General features: G+C 43.3%; 1 protein-coding gene across 1 annotated transcript in view; it reads right to left on the reverse strand.

Annotated features, from left to right (window-relative positions):
• The window catches only part of LOC126175095 (sensory neuron membrane protein 1-like), a 357,930-nt gene that overhangs the window by 37,206 nt on the left and 293,941 nt on the right, over window positions 1-26,783 (reverse strand). Inside the window, exons 4-5 of the mRNA XM_049921638.1 lie at window positions 9,632-9,895; window positions 5,145-5,362 (exon numbers count right to left, since the gene is read on the reverse strand). Of these exons, the coding sequence (XP_049777595.1) occupies window positions 5,145-5,362; window positions 9,632-9,895 (482 nt within the window). The remainder of the gene's footprint in view (window positions 1-5,144; window positions 5,363-9,631; window positions 9,896-26,783) is intronic.

Genomic DNA, 26,783 nt, shown 5'->3' on the forward strand with positions numbered 1-26,783 from the left:
AGTTTACAAATCACAGCCCAACATGCAAGACATAAGGTCAAACGAAACATGCCATTGCCTGATTCTGGATTACAATCCTGGATCCACAGTAACGATATTGAACTCAACGTGGAGTTTAGAGACATAACATGAAAAATTTGTGATTTGCCAATGACACTGTAATTCTGTCAGAGACGGAAAAGGATTGGCAGGATCAGTTGAACAGGATCGGAAGTGTCTTCAGAAGAGGTTGTAAGCTGAACATCAATAATACTCAAGCAAGGGCTGTGGAGTGTAGTCAGATTATATCAGGTGATGGTGATGAAATTGCAGTAGTAAATAAGATTTAGATTAGATTACATTAGATTCAGTTTTAGTTTCATGGACCCAAAAAATGAGATGATTCTCGTGGGTGTAGAACATGTCAGAAGGTATGACATAAAACATTAGAATATAATACTTACTTCCCTGATCAATTGTCAGGAGATTGTCGAAATAGGCGAATACAATGCGGTAAACTAGAACAGCTAATATTTACAGAATTAACACACTGTCAGAATGAAACATTGTTATGCATTATTAATAAATTTGTCATACACAAAATACCTACTCTTGACTGTTGTGACCAAGTGCTGTCAAAACTGAAATCTAACAGACATTCTTACTTAAGCTGGCTTAAGAGTCTCTGTTAACATATTCATCTATAGAGTTTAAGGAGTTGCCTATCAAAAAGTCTTTCAAACTCTTTTTAAACCGTGCTTTGTCTGAAACCAAGTATTTAATGGTTGCTGGTAATTTACTGAAAATGTGTGTTCATGAATATTGGACCCCTTTTTTGACCAAGGAAGTGATTTTAATTCTTTATGTAGATTGTTCTTATTCCTAGTATTGGTACTACGTATTGAGCTATTGGTTGGAAATCGAGATCTATTACTTGTAATAAATTCATTAAAGAATAAATATTCTGAGAAGCAGTGGTTAGAATACAAAGTTCCTTGAATAAGTTTCTACATGATGTTCTTCAATTTACACCACAAATGATTATTGTCACACGCTTTTGCTCCCTAATAACTTTTGCTCGGTTTGATGAGTTCCCCCAGAATATGATCCAATATGACAAAATACAATAAAAGTAAGCAAGGTATGCAAGTTTTTTGTCTTTGTATCTTCTACACTGACATCATTCTTACTGCAAATACAGACTTGTTTAGGCGCTTAAGCAATTCTGTGGTATGCCCTTCCCAGCTGAATTTAGTATCGAGTTGTAATCCCAGAAATTTAACACCGTCAACCTGTTCGATCTTCATGTCTTCATATGTTATATACATGCTGGAAGAAAATCTCTTACAGGTTCTGAACTGCATATAGTGGTTTAATGACAGTGAATTAGCTTCAAACCACTTATTAATGTCAGTGAAAATTTGATTAGCAGCTATTTCTAAATCTGTACTTGACTTACTACATAACGTAGTAGCTGCGTTTTGCTATTTAGCAAGCAAAATAACTCATGGTGGCAGAAGTAAAGACAATGTAAAATGCAGATTGACAATAGCAAGTAAACTTTTCACAGAAACAGAAAGATGTTAACATCGAATGTAAACTTAAGCGTTAGGAGGTCGTTTCTAATTTATCTGGAGTGTAGCCTCTGTACAGAGAAAAAAGTAGGCAGCAAAGAGTACACACGATGTTATTGTAGATCCAGATCACTGCAGCAAATAACTGGCAAAGGTACTACTCTATAATAAATATGGCACACATGTTTCCAGTCGAGTGCAGATTGTCATACAGAAATACCAATACCGTTATGTGCATGTGCTGTAGCGTCTAATATAACCTTCGAATATCTATTGGAACATTAAATTTGTTTAATTTTATGCTTCTTTATTTTAAACTAAATATACTACACAATAGTCCATGTAACATTACAGTTCATCCAGATTTGATTTTATCACTACATATATATGTTATGTAATATTCCTAGTTATAACTTCAGATAATTATTGTACAATACATTTCCATACTACTGACTCTCAATAATTCGGACTGGGACTCACGCCAGTTAAGCCGACATAGTGAGCTTTCAGTGTACATCAAATAAGATTTAAATACTGTAATTTACAACAGAATATTTTCACGTATTTCAGATAGGTACACAAGCAGCCAGCAGGTGGCATAATACATAAAGACTCGACAGAACCAGTGATGGGATGGCGAGGCGCGGCGACTCGAGCGCACCGAGAATTCCTCGAGCCTCCAGTTCTCAAGCAGTTGTCGAGAAGCTCACGAGGAACGGCGCGGCGGCGTGTGGTGCTGCCCGCTAGTTGGCTGCGACGACATACGCCGCGCCGCTGTTGTTTTATGAATTGAATGCCGCCGCTAGACAAACACGCTCGCTGCTCGCTGTGCTCGTAACTAGTATGTCTCAGGTTTCATTCGAGTAAAGTTGTTATTCAAATCAATATGGACACTCGAAAACGAACATCATGGTGCTGGCAATACTTTACAGAGAATGCAGATAACTTTACTTGCAACATTTATCGTAAAAATCTCCGTAATGTATCAAAAAATACAATGGGCATGATTAGACATCTTAAACTGCACAATTTATCCGTGGATACAGAGGTTCATTCTTCCAATAGTGCGAGGCAGACAAAATATCCAGGTACGTGTGGTACAAAAGGTGAATTCCGTGCAAAAAAGTTCGGATAGTTTCCGAAGCGGTCCGCCATGCTTAAAAACATTGATTTTTAATCGTACTCCGATAACATACAACATACCCCAAAATCAAACCTATACTATTCTAGTTTTTGCACGATACGGTATGTAATTTTATTGGACTAGTTGCCGAGCATAACGTATACCCTTGCAGAAGTACTGATCTAAATCTTACGTTTCTCCTCATAGAGGGAAGTAAACGGAAACAACAGCTAGATGAAGCACTAGTAGCCATGATAACAGACGATTTTCAACCGCTTTCAATCTTCGAGGACACTGGTTTTCGATGTTTTGTTTCACTGTTGGACCCACAATACTCGATACCAAATCGAAAAAAAATGCGTCTCATGATTGAAGACGATTACCATAACCAGAAAGAGGCTGTAAACTTGGCCGTAAAAGACTCTACTTGTGTTTCTTTAACGACCGATATTTGGACCTCACTCAATAGTGAGGCATATATTGCTGTAACTGGTCATTTCATTAACACTAATTGGTGCCTGAAAGCTTTAGCTCTCGAGACATCCCGTTTCCCGGAAAAGCATACAGCCCTAAATATGAGTGAGGCGTTGGATAACGTGATTTCAAAATGGAACATTGAAAACAAAGTTGTAAGCATCACAACTGACAACGCCAGTAACATGACGGCAGCCGTACAACTCATTCACAGTGGCAACATAGATATGCAGCATGTGCCTTGTTTAGCACACACCGTCAATTTAGTTGTGAAAAGTTCTTTGAACAGCAACATTGAGCGCTGCATAATGCGGGAAAAGTCTAGAAAAATTGTTAGCTACTTTAAAACAAGTTGCAATGCTAATGAAAAACTCCATGAGAGCCAGGATCTAATGAAAAAACCCGTTCATAAATTGATTCAGGAAACAGAAACCCGATCGAACAGTACGTTTTATATGGTACATCGTCTAGTGGAGCAAAAGGAATAAATTGCAGCCTGTTTATAATCTTTGTATTCAGGTGTAGAGAACCTCACAGCTGACGAGTGGCGAATTTTGAGCGAATATTTATGTGTACTAGAAGTGGTAACAAGTGAAATCTCAACTGAAAACTATACCTCTCTTTCGTAAGCTATTCCAACAACCAGACAGCTAATCCTAACCGTATGCAATGGGAAGTGGGCTACCACAACAGCGCAAGAGCTACAGCAACATCTGCACAACTGATTAATAGCCCGGCTAGGATTAATAGAAACAAACAAAGTACATGCCGTTGCCACAGTTCTCGACCCAAGATCCAAAACGTTACCATTTACGAATCCCATTCATTCAAAACATGCCGTTGCAAGCCTAATTGCAGAGTGCACAAACGTGGTAGAGACCATACGATCTACTCATTCGGCTGATAACGACACTAGCCACGAGTACCATTTCTGACAAAACGCCAGTAGTTCCTTATGGGCTTCTTTCGATGAAGATATATCCAATAAAAATCTAATGAAAAGCGGTTGTGATAGCATAGACCTGGACGTACAACGATATTTGGAAGAACCGTACCTACAACGCACGGATAATCCTTTACACTACTGGAAAAAAATGAAAACAGTTACCCAGGTCTAGCTGTCGTGGCAAAAAAAAATCTTGCGTTACCTGCAACTTCTGTTCCCACTGAAAGAATATTTTCCAAAATAGGACTAGTTATAAACAAACAAAGAAGCAGACTAAAAGGCCAGTTGGTTAATAAAATCGTATTTCTAAACAAAAATCAACGGCAGTGCAGCAATGGGATGTAAAAATGCCTTCTGCTGAACGACTTTTCTTTCCTTTCTTTCTTCGGTAAGTAAACGCATGTACGCAGTTTCTGTATATAAAAGGCTACAGCACTTGTATTTTACGTTTAAGCATGCATGCATACATGCAGAACGTACAAGGTAATTTATTTTGTAAGAATAAAGCTTCTGTTTCATGCGCATTCTGTGCTTTGTTTTAAACAACAATTCTATGATTTTTTTTCTTATGAGACATATACTAATACTTCAGTACACATTAATAACGGTAGTACAGATGATATCAATCATAGAATTTCAAAGTTTTCCGTGCAGGTACGTACGACCGCTGCGGCTCAGTGCTTCGTGTACTGAAGGTTTGTGTAATATCTCAGAGAGCGCAGCACTGTCAACTTCTCGAGCGTACCCGAGACATTCTCGAAAAATTGCCTTCGCGTCGCGCGTTTCTCGAGCACGATTACAGCCCATCCCTATCGACAGCCATGAAATAACAGTATGCACACACGTATAACTGACAAGCCTATTATGCCATCTGTTGGCCACTTGTGTAATTATCCGAAATACGTAAAATTATCCTGTTGGAAATTATCATATTTAAATATTATTTAATATACAGTGAAACCACACTAAAGATACGAAAACAAAAAGAATTTCTCCAGTGAACAGAGATAGTAGATAAGCCATATATACATATAGTCTACGAGATTACCTGCAGATATCGTGGGCGAAGATGTAGATGGTGTCATTGGGCGTGATGAAAGGTGGGAAGAGCGTGGAGTCTGTGCCACGGATCTCGTTGCATGGGCTGCTGCTAGGCGACCAAACTTTGAGCCGCGAACTATTGTCGTACGATATGACGGAGCCCAGGGTGCGCACGTCCTCCACGCCTGAGTCCACCCGCCACCACTGTTTGGATGTGCCGTTCTTCTGCAAAGGCCGTACGTATCTGTTAGTGCAACACGTCAAACACGTCACTCATTACACACGTGCGTGAGATTGCATGTCGAGGAGTCTCCGGGACCCCACCCAATCACCTCAAATTGTGTTCAGATTTTATGTGCAAGTTCGCTAAACGAACAAAGGAAGATGTACAAATTTCCAGCCTCTTACGTGAAGACTACGAAACCTCGTGGCGACATTCCAAATATCATGGATAAGTTTGTATTTCAGTGTATAGGAGTGGTAAAGCTGTGATCTTAGTGCAGCGTTAACTGTATCTTCCGTCGGTTCTAGATAGAATGACGTTATAATAAATGAAAAGCGCTAGTTTGCTTTTGTTCTACAGTATTACTTTCATTGTGTTAACCGATGTTCGGCTTACAGGACCATCTTCAGACATTGACTGACCACTGTCACCAAAGAAGTTGTAATGTTTATAAACAACATTGTAAGACAGGTTACACATCTAGATTGAAGCAGAAATGTACAGTAAACAGCATCTTTTTACTTTTTACATTGCATTACCTACACACTGTCAAAGATGTTACTTACTGTGCATTTCTGCTTCAATCTAGATGCGTAACCTCTCTTCCAATGTTGTTTATAAACATTGTAGCTTCTGTGGTGACAATAGTAAATGTCTGAAGATGGCCTTGTAAGCCTAAAACAGGTTAACACAATAAAAGTAATACTGTAGAGCAAAAGCAGACTTAGTGTATGGGTGATGACCTTGCATTGTGCACATTCTATAAGTGTTATGACAAGTGATCCGCCGCTTTTACTGCAATCTGCATTCAGAATCATCAATAAGTTTCTTCAAGATAATGCGTCTTCCAAGTTTAAGTATTTCACGTTGTTGGTTCAGAAACCTTTCCTCCTGTTACCTTGTTGCCTATCAGCTAATTTATAACATTTGCGAGTTTGACCACTTTTGGCAGTACAGTTTATTGAGTGGCATCAGACTAAAGTTTGCAAGAAAAATTTAGATCAAAATTCAGTAACATTTACGGTCTTGTATTTCACATGGCATGCCTGTTCCAAACTTGCGATGATTAACATTTGAAAGAGTATTCCATTGTTTACAAACTATCTCATTTCCATGATTGCTTACAACCATCCTGTACAGTTTCACGCACAAATCACTATTTTGGAGCAGCATCCTCTAATATAAAATTATTTGTACGAAAGCAATAAGAAATTCACGCCCAAAAAAATAATCGGCTGTAAAAAAATAACCTAATTTTGTTTTTGTAGGGGAGTTTTCGTAGTGCTGAAACTTTCGTAGATTCAGAAAGTGAAGAAGACCCGTCACAGTGCACTTTTGGTAATCAGTTTGCAGTTTGCTGACGTATAGTTCCAATCTCTTTTGCTTTGGTGGATGATGGTTCTGGAGACGGGTTTCCATCTCCATATCATTTTTCTCTTGTGTACTGAAAAATACAGAAGATTTTAGAGGTTTACATTAGCAGCCAAAGGGGTAGCCTAGTGACAGGCGCTGGCACCTATAACATTGACGCTTTGCAGCATCGATGGACGATGCTTCCGCAGTCTCGCGGTAGCGTTCTCGCTTCCCGAGCACGGGGTCCCGGGTTCGATTCCCGGCGGGGTCAGGGATTTCACCTGCCTCGAGATGACTGGGTGTTTGTGTTGTCCTCATCATTTCATCATCATCCAGGAAAGTGGCGCAATTGGACTGAGCAAAGATTGGGTAATTGTACGGGCGCTAATAACCACGCTGTTGAGCGCCCCACAAACCAACCATCATCATCATCATCATCGATGCTTCCGCACTCGGGTTCTTATCCTTGATTTGTTTCTGAAGACGTCATCTACAGCCACTCAAAGTTTGTGTCAAGATTTCTAAGACACCACGTATGTGTCACACACGTTCATTGGCGAAGCTGTATGTAAAAGGCTTGTATTTTAAAAAGTAAATATGAGTGCCGCAAAATTGCTGAATTGGTCGCTAAATGAAATCCCACTAGTTAAAAAACCAGTGACGTTATTTGACGCGTTTCGGGAGACACCGATCATCAGACAGTAATGATCACAGTGGTATTCAGATACATACACACACGATAATGATGGAAGCTGAAAGAATGAATTAAAATATGTTCCCCCAGCCGTGACTAGAACCCAGGTTTTCTTGCTTACTTTGCAGGTACACTAATCGTCACACCGCCGCAACAGTATGTTCAACGTTTGTGCATGAACTGCCCAAATCGAAAACTCTCCCGAACACAAACTTCATATCTTCAGCATATTTTCCCTCTACATTGTCACTATTACCTTGGAATAGCATCCCAGCGTTGGACGTAATGGGAAAGTCGTGTAATAGTGACACTGTAAGGGGAAAACAAGATAAGGATATGAAGTTTGCGTTGGGGAGGGCACTCGACTTTGATATTCGTGCTGCAACGTTGCCTACGGCGCTGAGGTGGTGTAATGGTTAGCAGTTCTGCCTTGCACGCTAAAAGACACGGGTTCTAGTCTAGACGGATCACAAATTGTAATTCATTTTTTCAGCTCCCATCATTATCGTAGATAAAAGGCGAGAGTTAAATGTCTCGGGGAAAACTAATTATGAAGCATAAAGACATGCTGTAGCTGATACAGCTGTCATGGCAGACCCATAATCAGACCCATCTAATGATGGGTATCTCCCGAAACGCGTCAAATAAAGGCAGTGTGAGGCGTAGCGCCGTATACCGATCCTGCCTTGGAAGCGGTTAAGTGGGAGATGTGTCTCAGCTGGATAGTGATAGATGGTGACACGAGACTGGACGCGCCCCTAGTTTATGTATCATCTGATAGAGGACAATATTGGTTAGGGGGACTGTGATTTTAGTTTCGATTGTGCCCACTAGAGTGCACTAAAGTAATAGAATGTTTTTCATAAACTGTTCTAGTATTTTCATAAAGTGTTGTTATGTCTGTTTGTGTATGTAAAATGTTATAAATGTGTTTTAGCAGTATGAATGATGCGTGACTGTGGTTTAAGGTTAATATGAAGATAATTGTTTAACGAGTGGGATTTAGTGCGGGAACATTTCGAAGAAGTAGGGATGTGGACAAAGGGGATTTTTGTATAATAGATTTGTAAAGTAAGTTTATGGTAAAGGGAAAGTTAATTCAGGTATAAATAACAATAGTAAATAACTTTATGAATAAACAAAAGTTCAGCATATTAGATAATTACGTCGTTAAAAAGTGCTGTCGTTAGGTTTACTATTTTACGATTGGTTATTGATGAAAAGTGCGGACTGACGCAGGAGAATGTTCTTTTGCTATTGGCTGTTGAGTAAACTGACCAATGGTAAAGCAATATTCTTCGCACGCCTTTCTCTGCTGGTAGAGAGGAGTCGGAGCCTAGCCATGAAACAGTTCGGACGTGCGTAGTAGTAGTTCCGATGGAAATGATAAGTTGCCGGATCTAGCAGTGTTTCATACATCAAAACTGTTGTAAAGTGACGGCATAATTATTCCGATGTGTGTGTAGAAATTTCGGAATTTTTAAGTGAATTTTGTGACGAGAAAAAGACATAAATTCCGCGTGGCGTATTGAACAGGTCGGTGGCTAAAAACTGTGACTGCATTAGGTACCGACAGACGTAATATTTGCCGAGCATTCTCAATAAAAAACAATCCGTATTTTTGTAGCTATTACGTTTTCGGGAAATGCAAAACCGTAAACTTGCTAACGTGAGTGAAAGTGATTATGAGTGACTGTGTTAAGACTAGCACTGGCTTGGTAGTGATACTTGTTCACCTGAGTTTCAGAATATGTTAATTAAGGACAAAATTTCCAACTTTTCATTTCGTGTTGAAACTTTCTCCCGAAACGTAGATTAGTGACTTTAATTGCAGCCTGGTTCACGTCGAAGTACAGTAGGTTGCGCTCGGCTTCCCTACTGATGATCTGCGGAGACAATGTTTACAGGTAGGTGCAGGTACGACGTAAAGGGACGGAAGGAACCGCGCCGCCGCAAGTAGTTCTTTTAGCTAGTGGAATTTCATTTAGCGTTCAGCAATTTTGTAGCACTCATATTAATTTAGAGTGTAGTTGCACTCTTCCTGCGTGGCAATATGACACAATTATGATTTTTAATAAGTATGGCGTTACAGGCCGTGAAAGTTTAGCTTTTATAATCTGGTTTACTTTAGAAATTTGAACAGGATATGTTTCACCTGAAAGTGTCAGAATGGGCAGTGTAGTGTACAGACGTCAGTGGGAGCGTGGTGTCGGAGTGTACTCACGAATCCGAAGAAGGAGAAGACGTAGACGCCGGGCTCGGTCTGCTGCACGGTGGCCGGTAGCAGGGAGGGCAGCGCTCCACAGGCGAGCGCCGCCACGGCGGACAGGTTTCCGCGGCAGTCCACGGTGGGCACCCCGGACCACAGCAGCTGCCGCGCAGAGGCGCGCTGGAACAGCTGCGAGCCACCCGGCACCAGCTCGGACAGCACCGGCTCCACAATCGACAGCAGCGACGAGTAGTCCTCCGACACCTGCACCACTATGCCCTGCGCACAGCAACACGGCGCAGGCTCAGCAGCGTGCAGTCCTCCGTCACCTTCGGCACTGTGCCGTGCACACCACAAGCACACTCGACAGTGAGTTCCTCTAACTTTGGCAAGATCTGTCACCCGTGAATCAGTGTTGCTAGCAATCACGAGTTTACTACCAGTGAGCGAGGGCTATTCCGAAAGTGATGTCTGATTGTCGCAAAAAGGAAACCACAGACGATTTTTTTAAAAACAGAAAAAAATCAGCAGTTACACTATTGGCCATTAAAATTGCTACACCAAGAAGAAATACAGATGATAAACGGGTAATCATTGGACAAATATATTATACTAGAACTGACACGTGATTACATTTTCACGCGATTTGGGTGCATAGATCCTGAGAAACCAGTACCCAGAACAACCACCTCTGACCGCAATAACGGCCTTGATATGCCTGGGCATTGAGACAAACAGAGCTTGGAAGGCGTGTGCAGGTACAGCTGCCCATGTAGCTTCAACACGATACCACGGTTCATCAAGAGTAGTGACTAGACGTTTTCAGTTGGTGAGAGATCTGGAGAATGTGCTGGCCAGGGCAGCAGTCGAACATTTTCTGTATCCAGAAAGGCCCATACAGGAGCTGCAACATGCGGGCGTGCATTATACTGCTGAACTGTAGGGTTTCGCAGGGATCGAATGAAGGTCCGGCCGGTGTGGCCTTGCGGTTCTAGCGCTTCAGTTTGGAACCGCGTGACCGCTACGGTCGCAGGTTCGAATCCTGCCTCGGGCATGGATGTGTGTGATGTCCTTAGGTTAGTTAGGTTTAATTAGTTCTAAGTTCTAGGTGACTGATGACCTCAGCAGTTAAGTCGCATAGTGCTCAGAGCCATTTGAACCATTTTTTTTTTCGAATGAAGGGTAGAGCCACGGGTCGTAACACATCTGAAGTGTAACGTCCACTGTTCATAGTGCCGTCAGTGCGAACAAGAGGTGACCGAGACGTGAAATCAGCGGCGCCCCATACCATCACGCCGGGTGATATTCCAGTATGGCGATGACGAATACACGCTGCCAATGTGTGTTCACCACCAAACACGGATGCGACCATCATGATGCTGTAAACAGAACCTGGATTCACCCGAAAAAATGACGTTTTGTCATTCGTGCACCCGAGTTCGTCGTTGAGTACACCATCGCAGGCGCTCCTGTCTGTGATGCAGCGTCAAGGGTAAGCGCAGCCATGATCTCCGAGCTGATAGTGCATGCTGCTGCAAACGTCGTCGATCTGTTCGTGCAGATGGTCGTTGTCTTGCAAACGTCCCCATCTGTTGACTCAAGGATCGAGACGTGGCTACACGGTGCATCATAGACATGCGGATGAGATGCCTGTCATCTCGATTGCTAGTGGTACGAGGCCGTTGGGATCCAGCACGGCGTTCCGTATTACCCTCCTCATCCCACCGATTCCAAATTCTGCTAACAGTCATTATATCTCGACCAACGCGAGCAGCAATGTCACGATACGATAAACCGCATTCGCGATAGGCTACAATCCGAACTTTATCAAAGTCGGAAACGTGATGGTACGCATTTCTCCTCCTTACACGAGGCAACACAACAAAGTTTCACTAGGCAACGCCGGTCAGCTGCTGTTTGTGTATGATAAATCGGTTGGAAACTTTCCTCATGTCAGCACGTTGTAGGTGTCGCCACCGGCGCCAACCTTGTGTGAATGCTCTGAAAAGCTAATCATTTGCATCTCACAGCATCTTCTTCCTGTCGGTTAAATTTCGCGTCCGTAGCACGTCATCTTCGTGGTGTAGCAATTTTAATGGCCAGTAGTGTAGCTCCGATTGAGACATCTATCGTGGCATTGTAGCAACATAAGGCAGCAGCTTGTCCTTCTTGCGAAGTTTCTGCGCTAATCTCCCGCTTGTTGTCTGTGCCTCAATGGTCTCAGCGGTTCATGTGAGTATAGACGAAAATCAGAGGCAGCCAGGTCCGGGCTGTATGATAGATGATCAAACAGTTCCCACCGAACACACAGCAGGAGATTCCTCGCTGGCCCTCAGTGTGAGGCCGAGAATTTGTTATGAAGAAGGAAATGCATAACGGTTACTTTGTGAGGGTTGCATGAATTCAGGCGTAATCTCTCAGAGAGAATCATACTTGGTGGGAGAAACTGTTTTCTAGCCATGTTTATTTGCTCACTATGCACTTCGAACTAAAAAGACCGACGTGGCACGATCGACGGGCACACTAGAAATACTGCCCTATACACGTACGCAAAACTTCGTCAGATTTTCACTGTGCTTTCCATTTCGCAATCGATCGGACGTTGTTCTCTGAGTAACCGTCACATGTTTTGCCAGGTATCTGTCCTGAATGAGAGAGCAAATGTTATGTACGTCTGGAGTCTTTCTCACCATTTGGTCTACGCAATTCGCATATGTTCCAACCTCGCTTACTTGATGCCATGTGAAAAGTCTGTACCACTGGCTTTTACTCAATAAAGGGAATTCCTGACGCCTAAGAAAGGCACTCTTCTTCTTCGTGACTAAGCTGCTCTCCAAACTTCTAGCACACAAACCTCGTCCCTGGACTAGGACTTCGAATTTTGTTCGGATTTTGCTTCTGGGAGGCATCTGGGACTCACGTTGGATTCAGTTGGGTTGTTTGGGGAAGGAGACCAGACAGCGAGGTCATCGGTCTCATCGGATTAGGGAAGGACGGGGAAGGAAGTCGGCTGTGACCTTTCAAAGGAACCATCCCGGCATTTGCCTGGAATGATTTAGGGAAATCACGGAAAACCTAAATCAGGATAGCCGCACGCAGGGTTGAACCGCCGTCCTCCCGAATGCGAGTCCAGTGCGTTAGACGCTGCGCCACCTCGCTCGGTGAATCTTGGACTCCTACTGCTGTGTAATAAGAATGGGATCGCGATTTGGACTTAAGTCCTTCCATGACGAACTACACTCCTGGAAATGGAAAAAAGAACACATTGACACCGGTGTGTCAGACCCACCATACTTGCTCCGGACACTGCGAGAGGGCTGTACAAGCAATGATCACACGCACGGCACAGCGGACACACCAGGAACCGCGGTGTTGGCCGTCGAATGGCGCTAGCTGCGCAGCATTTGTGCACCGCCGCCGTCAGTGTCAGCCAGTTTGCCGTGGCATACGGAGCTCCATCGCAGTCTTTAACACTGGTAGCATGCCGCGACAGCGTGGACGTGAACCGTATGTGTGCAGTTGACGGACTTTGAGCGAGGGCGTATAGTGGGCATGCGGGAGGCCGGGTGGACGTACCGCCGAATTGCTCAACACGTGGGGCGTGAGGTCTCCACAGTACATCGATGTTGTCGCCAGTGGTCGGCGGAAGGTGCACGTGCCCGTCGACCTGGGACCGGACCGCAGCGACGCACGGATGCACGCCAAGACCGTATGATCCTACGCAGTGCCGTAGGGGACTGCACCGCCACTTCCCAGCAAATTAGGGACACTGTTGCTCCTGGGGTATCGGCGAGGACCATTCGCAACCGTCTCCATGAAGCTGGGCTACGGTCCCGCACACCGTTAGGCCGTCTTCCGCTCACGCCCCAACATCGTGCAGCCCGCCTCCAGTGGTGTCGCGACTGAATGGAGGGACGAATGGAGACGTGTCGTCTTCAGCGATGAGAGTCGCTTCTGCCTTGGTGCCAATGATGGTCGTATGCGTATTTGGCGCCGTGCAGGTGAGCGCCACAATCAGGACTGCATACGACCGAGGCACACAGGGCCAACACCCGGCATCATGGTGTGGGGAGCGATCTCCTACACTGGCCGTACACCACTGGTGATCGTCGAGGGGACACTGAATAGTGCACGGTACATCCAAACCGTCATCGAACCCATCGTTCTACCATTCCTAGACCGGTAAGGTAACTTGCTGTTCCAACAGGACAATGCACGTCCGCATGTATCCCGTGCCACCCAACGTGCTCTAGAAGGTGTAAGTCAACTACCCTGGCCAGCAAGATCTCCGGATCTGTCCCCCATTGAGCATGTTTGGGACTGGATGAAGCGTCGTCCCACGCGGTCTGCACGTCCAGCACGAACGCTGGTCCAACTGAGGCGCCAGGTGGAAATGGCATGGCAAGCCGTTCCACAGGACTACATCCAGCATCTCTACGATCGTCTCCATGGGAGAATAGCAGCCTGCATTGCTGCGAAAGGTGGATATACACTGTACTAGTGCCGACATTGTACATGCTCTGTTGCCTGTGTCTATGTGCCTGTGGTTCTGTCAGTGTGATCATGTGATGTATCTGACCCCAGGAATGTGTCAATAAAGTTTCCCCTTCCTGGGACAATGAATTCACGGTGTTCTTATTTCAATTTCCAGGAGTGTATAACGCTACGCTCACAATGGATGGTGACTGTATAAGGACTGGTAGACGATAACCACACAGAGGGGGAAGCTTGGGGTGAAAACCCCATTAAGCGGAGAGCTGTGAGTAGAAGAGTTATGGATGGAGATACCTTTCTCTGTACCAGATGTCTGTGTCTCCTTGGTAGGGGGGAGGGGGGTTGGGGGGTGAAACCGAGTGTCACATCTAGGAACATATGCGTACCTTTCCACGCCCCTCACGTGCGAGAGCCATAAATGTCCAAAGTAACTGGATATGACTATACTATATACTACGTTTTGCAGAATTTTTACAATACCATTAACATAGACATGGCTGCTATGAATGATTCATTTGATTTCAAAGTTCTATATTTCTCAAAGTATTACATGTACAAATATGATGCATGCATGAACAGAAACCTAAACTCATCAAGTTCGCATTTTACAGTCCCTTCTGCCCACACAACAAACGTCCAGATGGTAGTCAAATTCGTTACATACTTCATGTAGCAACATTCTGTAAGTGGCCACCGTAGCGGCATTGACCTGTACTCGGAGCTGCACCAGTGTCCCTGGCAGTGTGGTATGCAAACACGGTCCTTAATATGCCACCAAAGGAAAAAGTCACTAGGCGTTAGGTCAAGCCACCGATGCGGAAGTTCCTCGTTTAGGTTATGACGAACATCGATTCTCCCATGACGAGATGCCCAGGGTATTTGATTTCTCATTCAGAAAATAAAAGATATGTGTTTGAGCATTTCTGGAACATCAACCACTATTGTGGTAAAATAGTGAAAGTTGTTTAAAAATAATAATTACTAAAGAACTGTTAAAGGATTTTTAAGGCTACGTCTATGATAATTGGTATTTTGACTTCTCGGTTAGGGGATGAAAATTATTTAAAAAATATTTGGTTACATTAGAAAAAAGTTTAAAAATAAAATTATAAAATTGGTATTTCCTTCTCGGTTAGATATACAGAAATATTTGTTAGAGGACAGAATTTCTATGGAAATGTCTCCACAAGAAGGCAAAAGGCAAAAACTTCGGACTCCAGCAGCCGGATTCGTTTTTTGGTCAGAAGCACATTCGGAGAAGACCATGCTTATAGGGCCTTAATTAGGGTGAAAAGCTTAGAAGTGTTTCAACTTCTGAACAACATAAAAATCTGATTAAATGAAAAAAATTATCTGCAGGTTATACAGCCTACACGAGCAAAGCAGCGGGCGCTAAGCTAGTCTTTTCATACAAGTGGAATGTTGGTTCGGCACTGAATATCACCTTAGATGCGAAATGTTCATCCTCAAGTGCTACTTCCATTATGACACAAAATTCAAGGCTACGGTTTTTACTGTTGCACGACCTGCACACTGTACGGTTTGAAATGTGAGCGCCGTCGAAAAATCTTACACGCAGTTTTCTGCGATATTCCAAGTTCGTGGCTTGCTAGGATCCCTGATTTTTTTGCGCAGCTTTCGAAACTTTCCCTCACCCTCTCCATGGTAGCGTGTTGCACATTTGGTCGACTGCTACTTTTCTGTTTACAGAAACAACCGGTGTCCTTAAACTGTCGAGACCGACGAACTGTGCTCTGTTTGGGAGACGGTTCTTTTCCATAATTCCTTCTGCATGCACGTTGCATTAATGTAGCACATAACTTCTCGCATATTCTAGCCCTAAAAATTCTTTTCTTGCTTTATCACCATTTTGTCAAGGAACTGTATTCTCAACGCCTGCTGGCGGGCGCAAGGCAAAATCGTTGAGTCTGTGGTTCTATCCACGCATCAGTCATTTTTGTACATGTAATACTGTGGAAAACATAGGAGTTTTAAAACGAATGAACCACTTATAGTAGCCCTGTGTAGCAAACTATACACCATCTAATTGTATTAACATAAGTATAGGTTATATCGTAATTCCAACTTTGTTATAAGATGCTAAGACACTAAAATATTACTGCTAGTCACTTAGTTACTAAGACATTAACGTATCTAGATCCTGTCCTCAGCTCGTGGAACAGAAAACATCTGCAGTCAATTAAAACTTTTAATTACAGATATAACGCGACATGGTGTAATAACAGCCAGTAAATAAACAGACCTTCTGTGGGCTGGTCCGGGAGAGCTCGGTCGGAGTCCGTAACGCTTGAGCAGTTTTACACTTTCAGCTGTTGACTGATGTGTGTACGTATTTTCACCTCAACTGAAGAGCTGGTATCATGATTAACTCATTTTGTATCTAAGTCCTGCACGGGCATGGACATTGGATCGCTTCTAGCTCAAGTATGAATACAGAATATGACTCAGAGATACTAGAGGCACCCAGCAGCTCTGGTATCTGCTGACGCCGTAAGTAGCGCGCACGTCACGCGAAGTGGTTGTATGATCCCTGGCTTATACATTGTGTCGAACATACGATTAACAGCAGACCTGCCCTGTAAGCAACATGTTGTGATTTTATTATTTCCCGTCCGTCTTACCGATCACGTGAGGAGCGTGCTGAATTATCACGGCTAGAATATTTCCTTTGAAAAAAAAAAAGGGCGCTGTGGGACTTAACATCTGAGGTCATCAGTCCCCTACACTTAGAACTAATTAAACCTAACTAACTTAAGGACATCACAAACATCCATGCCCGAGGCAGGAGTCGAACCTGCGACCGTAGCAGTCTCGCGGTTCCGGACTGACGCGCCTAGAACCGCTCAGCCACCGCGGCCGGACTGCTTTGTAAATTTTCAGTCTTTTCTTTTCTCAAGCAAAATATGTCGCATTTTGTGACTGAAAGAGTGTGTATAGTTGAAGATTACGCCCGTACTGGTGCGTTTAACAACACTTGTTTTCACGAACAATTACCGAGCTCCACTAAAAGAGTAGTATTCAAAAATTGATAAGTAGCGCTCCAATCGCGATACCTTTAGTTCTGAGTGTAATTTCAGTTCAAACTCCGCAAACGTGCAAACACTTTGCAGAAACTCACAGCTAGCCTAAAAAAATACACTCCTGGAAATTGAAATAAGAACACCGTGAATTCATTGTCCCAGGAAGGGGAAACTTTATTGACACATTCCTGGGGTCAGATACATCACATGATCACACTGACAGAACCACAGGCATATAGACACAGGCAACAGAGCATGCACAATGTCGGCACTAGTACAGTGTATATCCACCTTTCGCAGCAATGCAGGCTGCTATTCTCCCATGGAGACGATCGTAGAGATGCTGGATGTAGTCCTGTGGAACGGCTTGCCATGCCATTTCCACCTGGCGCCTCAGTTGGACCAGCGTTCGTGCTGGACGTGCAGACCGCGTGAGACGACGCTTCATCCAGTCCCAAACATGCTCAATGGGGGACAGATCCGGAGATCTTGCTGGCCAGGGTAGTTGACTTACACCTTCTAGAGCACGTTGGGTGGCACGGGATACATGCGGACGTACATTGTCCTGTTGGAACAGCAAGTTCCCTTGCCCGTCTAGGAATGATAGAACGATGGGTTCGATGACGGTTTGGATGTACCGTGCACTATTCAGTGTCCCCTCGACGATCACCAGTAGTGTACGGCCAGTGTAGGAGATCGCTCCCCACACCATGATGCCGGGTGTTGGCCCTGTGTGCCTCGGTCGTATGCAGTCCTGATTGTGGCGCTCACCTGCACGGCGCCAAACACGCATACGACCATCATTGGCACCAAGGCAGAAGCGACTCTCATCGCTGAAGACGACACGTCTCCATTCGTCCCTCCATTCACGCCTGTCGCGACACCACTGGAGGCGGGCTGCACGATGTTGGGGCGTGAGCGGAAGACGGCCTAACGGTGTGCGGGACCGTAGCCCAGCTTCATGGAGACGGTTGCGAATGGTCCTCGCCGATACCCCAGGAGCAACAGTGACCCTAATTTGCTGGGAAGTGGAGGTGCGGTCCCCTACGGCACTGCGTAGGATCCTACGGTGTTGGCGTGCATCTGTGCGTCGCTGCGGTCCGGTCCCAGGTCGACGGGCACGTGCACCTTCCGCCGACCACTGGCGACAACATCGATGTACTGTGGAGACCTCACGCCCCACGTGTTGAGCAATTCGGCGGTACGTCCACCCGGCCTCCCGCATGCCCACTATACGCCCTCGCTCAAAGTCCGTCAGCTGCACATACGGTTCACGTCCACGCTGTCGCGGCATGCTACCAGTGTTAAAGACTGCGATGGAGCTCCGTATGCCACGGCAAACTGGCTGACACTGACGGCGGCGGTGCACAAATGCTGCGCAGCTAGCGCCATTCGACGGCCAACACCGCGGTTCCTGGTGTGTCCGCTGTGCCGTGCGTGTGATCATTGCTTGTACAGCCCTCTCGCAGTGTCCGGAGCAAGTATGGTGGGTCTGACACACCGGTGTCAATGTGTTCTTTTTTCCATTTCCAGGAGTGTAATATCTCAGGTGGCTTTAGCAACACACATGTGTTAAACGTACATCTCGTCATTCTGTATCTAAGGCCTCACACAAGAAATGTTACAGCATTTCATTTCTTCGTTCAGTCAATACTTCCAACTGACAAAGAATAGAATGTTAACTACTGTGAGAGGTTGGTTAAGAAGATTGTGGGTGGCAAACGTGACCTGAAACGAATAATGGAGCTTTGGTTCACCTTTCTGGCCATATGAATACCCATACTAATTACTTCTGGGCCACTGAAAACACATTCTGTTTCAAATTCCTCTTCACGGTAAGAAATTGGGGTTTCGTGCGCGGTTTATGCTTGTAGAAGCATCGACCTGTTATTCGTTGAAGCCGTTGTCCATACAGAAGTTTATCTTCAAATTTTTCAAAACTGCTCCTTTCAGATAATAGAACAGCATGGTGTCGGGCTACCTCGTCAGTCGCTGTCCTGCATTCGTGAAGCCTGCGCAGGAGAACGGAACAATGAAGAAAGATTTGTGCCCAGTTCGTTTGCCGAACTTGCGTGCTTATGGTTTTTATCTTTGAGGATGTGTAAAAACTAAAACTGTACGAAAATTCCGCTACAACGGTACAAAGCAGTCGACGCTGAAGTCTCCGCAAAGTGAGTTTAAACATGATTTCACGAGTATAAAAATGCACAGACGTCCAGGTCTAACATCTTAAGATACACTGTAATTTTAAACTGTTTTAGTTACTAAAGTACTTTCTCCTTATCAATAAAATGTTGTTTTTCTTCTTAGGGAGGACGTATCTCAGTATACGACACTGTGCCGAGGTGTATCTGTATCTCGCTCACCATTCGTTTCCTTGAACACTCTTGTTATTGACTGCTCGGAACTCGGCAGACGTCGGTTGGCCGTCTCATTTTTACACAGAAATGAATGGGCTACATTCGAACAATATCCGAAGCGTACATATTCAAGCTGAACGTGACAACATTGTCTGTTGTTCGCGTCTCCATAACACATAATCGTGCAGACAGCCTGGGCTGGTAGTTCATATGACATGCGCCGGTGTAATGTTGGCTGCCTACCTGGCAGGCAATAATCAGCTCAATTTCCACGCATAAACGTGATTTTTGCTACGACTGTGAGGATTTGCGCTTGCCACAAGAACGAACTTCTTTATTGTTTTTACATGCTATTCGCAATTAAAACCTTTTATGAACATTAACGCTTGTGAAGAAGATTAGTTTAGTATCGTGCAGCCCCGCTGTCGACGTTGATGGCAAGACAGCGACGTCAGTGCTAGCAGAGTTCAAGTCTTTGTAACCTTTTGTGCGTAATGGATTGTAGTACCTGTATAACAACCCGATGTTCCTTCCCATTTTAACTTATGAATTTGCAAATTCGAACTACTGGTTTTGGCTCGCGACGAATCTGCCTTCATCTTGGTTTTTGGTTTGAGTTTTTATTCACCTCCTGAAGCTCTGCGTATTATGTAATGCTAGCTTTTATTAGAGCACCCCTAATTCCCTTTTGATACTTCCGCTAACAAGGCAGCCATCCAATGTACCTTCCTAAGTATCAGTTCATCCCCATGTCTGTCTGCGCGCAAGACAGTCTCCTTACCACTTTACAGTAGTTTTTGGAGTGAGTACAGCTACCAGGAAACAGAAAACTGTAGGGTGCGTTTAAATCTAAACCCTGTAAACAGTACACGTTCTCTGTACAAGAAGGTATATGACGACTTGCAGCCTGTAGGGTCTTTTCCGAACTTGCCGGTGAAATCAAATGAACTGTGGGGGTGGAAGAGAATTGACAATTAACTGGAAGAAAATAAGTCCGAATTTGTAGTGAGTGCTTCTAATATTTGTTGTATAACACATCATGCAATGTATCACTTAAAAGCAATGCCACAAAATTGATAATTGATCTCTCAGAAGAAACAGAAAAAAGGAAACTGGAGTACTGAAAGGGGCTGCATGCACAAAAAGATATCATAACGTTATTATCTGTCGAATTGTTAGTCACTGATACATGGATTTAGCCATCACCTAGTAATCTGAGAAGTTGTATTCATCCCCAACAATGGATGGTCCTAGCTAACACACCGATAAGCCAAGAAGCCGGTGACCAACTGCTTAACATTTTTACAGCATCAGCAGGTATTGCAACTTGCTGCACGTTACTAAGACTGTCTCTGTTCAACCAACTCAGGAGCAACCAACAAACGCGCTTTCCACTGGACGGTGTGAGGGAACAGTATCGTTCGCTCACTTCTTTCGTTTTTTCTTTACGTTTCCTTACGTTTTCTTGTGGTGACTCAAATGTCTGTGCTAACAAGCTATGGAGCACAAAGGAAACAGTTAAAACTGTTTGACATAATTTTATATTTCATTTGTTTTTCTCATTCGTAAGAAACTGGATGGGTCTTTGTTCTGATATGTAGCTAACTCATTTTCATGAACACTCCGTGAATCGTGGCTCGCCGAGCGATTCTGTGTCGACCAAAAATTGAACTTCCAGAGAGAGCAGAGAGGACAGAAAGCTACCAAGGACCGATACAAGAGTGTGTTCGCTCAATACAAATCATCGAAAAAAATTATATCTAAATTTAAAGGGAATGGGGTGGGGGTGGAGGGAAAGCAAAAGGAAAGGATGCTGATGTCAGCTGCATTGCGAAATTACGCGGAATCAGCGGCGACGAACAAAAATGTGTACCAGACCGGGACTCGAACCCGGAATATCCCACTTAGAAGACAGGTGCTTCACCCACTGCACCATCCGGGCCACAGCGTTATCGTAACTGGGCGGACGGACACCTCATGACCGATGCACGTTCCCACCGAGCGCCACCTATCTGAAGCCCCTGTCCATTTCCTCCATGATCGCTACTCTCAGATTCCTGCAGTAGTTTGGACTTACTCGTGCATTCGCACTGAAGAAGATGGAGCCATTGCCCATCCAAGCGAATGAATTATATGAATGGGTGCTGTCTGCTTTTTTGAACATGTCCGAAAGAACAGACAGCACTCATTCATATAATCGAAATAAATGTAATACATTGAAAATGATACAACGTTGTGTGAAGAGTAATATTATTTGGTCATAGACTAGTGAAGATCAAGGAGGTAAGTAATTATTAAAAAAATATATCTTTGTCACTTGTTAATATAGAATCAGTAATGTCAATGTTTCACTTCCTCTTGTATGTCGTTGGTGTGATGCAATGAAGAAGCTTTGTGTATGACATTTTCAGTGTAATTATGCACAGCAAAAGAGGCTGTTATTTTCTTTTGTGCGAGGGAGAGTGAATTAAGGCCCTAAATATTGTATGTGTTCGATGCGTTAAGCTAAATGTGGGACATGAATGTTAGAGTTCAATGGCACAGACATAAGTGAGGCGTTATCTCGTTGTTTAAGAGGAAAAATGAAAGATAAAATAGTTCAGGTGTTTGCATCTAACTTACTCTTCCCGATTTTTGTATTATAGTATGAAATTATGTAAACATATAAGGAAATTTGAATCTAATCACCTTTTGTGTTATTCAAAGCAGAGTGCGCTTTTGAGGTTTCTTTTTTATCGTTGTGTTGCACTCATTATTTCAGTAATAATACTCATTACATACCGGTCTACAAAATTCACTAATCAGATAAAGACAGTACAAGATCAAGGTACTGCACAGCCCAGGAGTCACACTTTATTTAGTAGCAAAAAAATAACAGAAAAAAGTAACTTATTTACCTTACCACACATATTGATGTTAATGGACGGATTCAAAAGCAGTATATCTTTTCACAGGAAAAAAAGGAAATTAAAACATAGATTCTTTGATATTCTTCTCGTTTTGCTGGCCAAAGCCGCAAACGAGAACGCACAGAAAAAGAGGTGTCTTTTATAACACATGACTTCGACGCATAAGATGCTATGACCTGAACTTGAGGCAAATATTATCAAAAATTATTTGTACTAGTAATATAAAGTAAAAGAAATATAATATAATATAATATAATATAAAATATAAAAGAAATATAATATAAAGTAAAAGAAAAGAATGAGCCAGCGAAGAATTACACTACTGGCCATTAAAACTGCTACACCAACAAGAAATGCAGATGATATACGGGTATTCATTGGACAAATATATTATACTAGAACTGACATGTGGTTACATTTTCACGCAATTTGGGTGCATAGATCCTGAGAAATCAGTACCCAGAACAACCACCTCTGGCCGTAATAACGGCCTTGATACGCATGGGCATTGAGTCAAACAGAGCTTGGATGGCGTGTACAGGTACATCTGCCCATGCAGTTTCAACACGATACCACAGTTGATCAAAAGTAGTGACTGGAGTATTGTGACGAGCCAGTTGCTCGGCCACCATTGATCAGACGTTTTCAATTGGTGAGAGATCTGGAGAATGTGCTGTCCAGGGCAGCAGTCGAACATTTTCTGTATTCAGAAAAGCCCGTACAGGACCTGCAACATGCGGTCGTGCATTATCCTGCTGAAATGTAGGGTTTCGCAGGGATCGAATGAGAGGTAGAGCCACGGGTCGTAACACATCTTAAATAAAAAGTCTACTTTTCAAACTGCCGCCAATTCGAACAAGAGGTGACCGAGACATGTAACCAATGGTACCCCATACAATCACGCCAGGTGATACGACAGTATGGCGATGAGGAATACACGCTTTCAATGTGCGTTCACCGCGATGTCGCCAAACACGGATGCGACCATCATGATGCTGTAAACAGAACCTGGATTCATCCGAAAAAATGACGTATTGCCATTCGTGCACCCAGGTTCGTCGTTGAGTACACCATCGCAGGCGCTCCTGTCTGTGATGCAGCGTCAAGGGTAAACGCAGCCATGGTCTCCGAGCTGCTAGTCCATGCTGCTGCAAACGTCGTCGAACTGTTCCTGCAGATGGTTGTTGTCTTGGAAACGTCCCCATCTGTTGACTCAGGTATCGAGACGTGGATGCACGATCCGTTACAGCCATGCGGATAAGATGCCTGTCATCTCGACTGCTAGTGATACGAGGCCGTTGGGATCCAGCACGGCGTTCCGTATTACCCCCCTGAACCCACCAATTCCATATTCTGCTAACAGTCATTGGATCTCGACCAACGCGAACAGAAATGTCGCGATACGATAAACCGCAATCGCGATAGGCTACAATCCGAACTTTATCAAAGTCAGAAACGTGATGGTACGCATTTCTCCTTCTTACACGAGGCATCAACAACAACGTTTCCCCAGGCAACGCCGGTCAACTGCTGTTTGTGTATGAGAAATCGGTGGGAAACTTTCCTCATGTCAGCACGTTGTAGGTGTCACCACCGGCTCCAACCTTGTGTGAATGCTCTAAAAAGCTAATCATTTGCATATCATAGCATCTTCTTCCCGTCAGTTAAATTTCGCGTCTGTAGCACGTTCTTCGTGGTGTAGCAGTGGCCAGTAGTGTAAATAGCCTCATCAAAATAAACGTAAAGGTAAATTTTTAGTATTATGATTATTTTTTTTGTCGTTCTCTTTTGACTGAGCACAATGTATGGTGGCCAATCTTAGTTCAAATACTACTGCGTATTTGGTTGTCCAGGCAATGAGCTATAGAACATTAAATTCATGTAGCAGGCTGCGATATGCTCTACACTAAGCGAAGGAAACATGCAACGCCTCTCACTAGTACATGATGAACATTTGGAATGTATCACCCAAGTGCATACTGCAACCTACACGAAATAAATAATGTAAAATATATCTCCCACACAGCTTATTTGACTCTAACATGCACTTGGTATTTGTTTAATTTGTTTGTTTCGAGATCCACATTTATATCTGTACTCCGCAAGCCATCATACGGTGTGTGGTGGAAGTTACTTCGAGTAGCACTGCCACTTTAATGCTCTTCTCTTCCAGTCGCAAATCGTTCGCGGGAAGAGCGATTACTGGTAAGCCTCTATGTCAGTTGCAATTTCTCTAATTTTATCTAGCTGGCTTCGTGCGAGGTATACGTAGCAGAAGACAGTATATTAGTAATATATATTAGTAATAATTAGTACTATATCTGTAGATTGTTCTAGGAACGCACGTGTTCTAGGAACTTGAACAGTAACCCACACCGCGTTGCAGAACGCCTCTTTTGCAGCGTGTGTCACTGCAGTTGTCTCAGCATCTGCGAGACGCTTTCGCCCTTACTAAATGAACGTATAACTACACGCGCTGCTCTTTGTTGTATCTTCTCTATTTCCTCTACCAGTCCTACCTGGTATGGATCCCATACTGACGTGCAATAACCAAGTATTGGTCGAAGGACGGTTTTGTAATCTACCTCCTTCGTGAGCGGACATTTACTGAAGTTTCTTTCAGTTACTCTCAGTCTAGCATTTGTTTTACCCGGAACTAATTTACTGTGATCGTTCCACCTTGAATCGCTTCGTACGAGTACTCACTGGTATTACGTTAGTGCTTCCATTCATTGTTCTGAAATCGTCTAATCATACAATAAAGGGTCCTTCCGTCTACGTGTACGCAATGCTTTACTCCTTTTTTTATGCTGAGATTCAATTGTCACTCCCTGCACCAAGCGTCTCATCATCTGCAGGGCTTACTGCCTTTCACTAAAATTAACGTGGAAATTGTACACAACAGCATCATCCGCAAAGAGCCTCATAGAATTCCATCTTTATCCATTGTGTTATTTATACGTATTTCCAAAAGTAATGGTCCTGTAACACTACCTTGGGAAGACGCCCAAAGTTTCTTTTATGTCTGAAAACTTCTTTCAGAATAACATGCCGTGTTCTGGTTGCTAGTAACTTTGCGATCCAGTCACACAGTTGGTCTGACATTGTGTACGCTCGCATTTTGTTCGTTAGGCGGCTATGTGGAACTGTATCGAACCCCTTCCGGAAGTCAAGGAACATGGCCTTAAAGTACACAGGAGATTTTCAGTGTCCAGAAATGTCATAATGTGAGGTCATAAAACACGCTCTAGCAGAACGACGTCAGAGATATCGGTCAATAATTTTGTGTGGCTATTTGAAAAATATACACAGTAGTTACATTAAATTTCATTAATACTTGTTCCATAGTTCATGAATACGACGTTTTGTAATGATGTGGAACGTGTCAGTTTAATGTAAGTTTTCTTTACACAACATAACTAATTTTTTTATTACAGTCACTGCTTCATATATAAAAATTCATCTATTGAGTAGGAGGACTTGTCATTCAGAAATTCTTTTAATTTGTTTTTAAATTTTGGTTGGCTACCTGTCAGACTTTTAGTGCTATTTGGCAAATGACCAAAGATTTTTCTGGCAGCATAATTTACCGTCTTCTGGGCCAAAGTCAGATTTAACCCAGAATAGTGAAGGTCATCCTTTCTTCTAGTGTTGTAGCTATGCACTTCGCTATTGTTTTTGAACTGGGATGAGTTATTAATAACAAATTTCATAAGTGGTTATACGTATTGTGAAGGTGCTGTGGATACCTCGAGTTCCTTAAGTAAATGTCTGCAAGGTGGTCGTGGGTGGGCTCCAGCTGTTATTCTGTTTACACGCTTTTGTGCAATGAGTATTTTTCTCTTAATGATGAATTACCCAAAAATATTATGCCATACACAAGCAGTGAATGAAAATAGGAATAGTAGGCTAATTTACTGATATGTTTGTCACCAAAATTTCCAATTACCTTAATAGCATAAGTAGCTGAACCTAACCGTTTCAGCAGATCATCAATATGTTTCTTTCGATTCAAATTCTCATCAATGCACACACCCAGAGATTTTTAATATTCTGCCTTAGCAACAGACTTCTGTCCAGTGTCTATATTTATCAATAGTGTTGTGCTATTTACTGGACAGAATTGTATGTACTGCGTTTTCTCAAAATTTAGTGAGAGTACATTTGCAGAGAAGCACTTAATAATTTTCTGAAAGACTTTATTTACAATTTCCTCAGCTAATTTTAGTTTGTTGGGTGTGATTACTATACTTGTATCATCAGCAAAAAGAACTAGCTTTGCATCTTCATGAACATATTGTGGCAAGTCATTAATATATATCAACAACAGTGTATATGATTCCGTGTAAGCCACTTTCATTAT

This window comes from Schistocerca cancellata, chromosome 3, assembly GCF_023864275.1.
Source record: "Schistocerca cancellata isolate TAMUIC-IGC-003103 chromosome 3, iqSchCanc2.1, whole genome shotgun sequence".
NCBI lineage: Eukaryota > Metazoa > Arthropoda > Insecta > Orthoptera > Acrididae > Schistocerca > Schistocerca cancellata.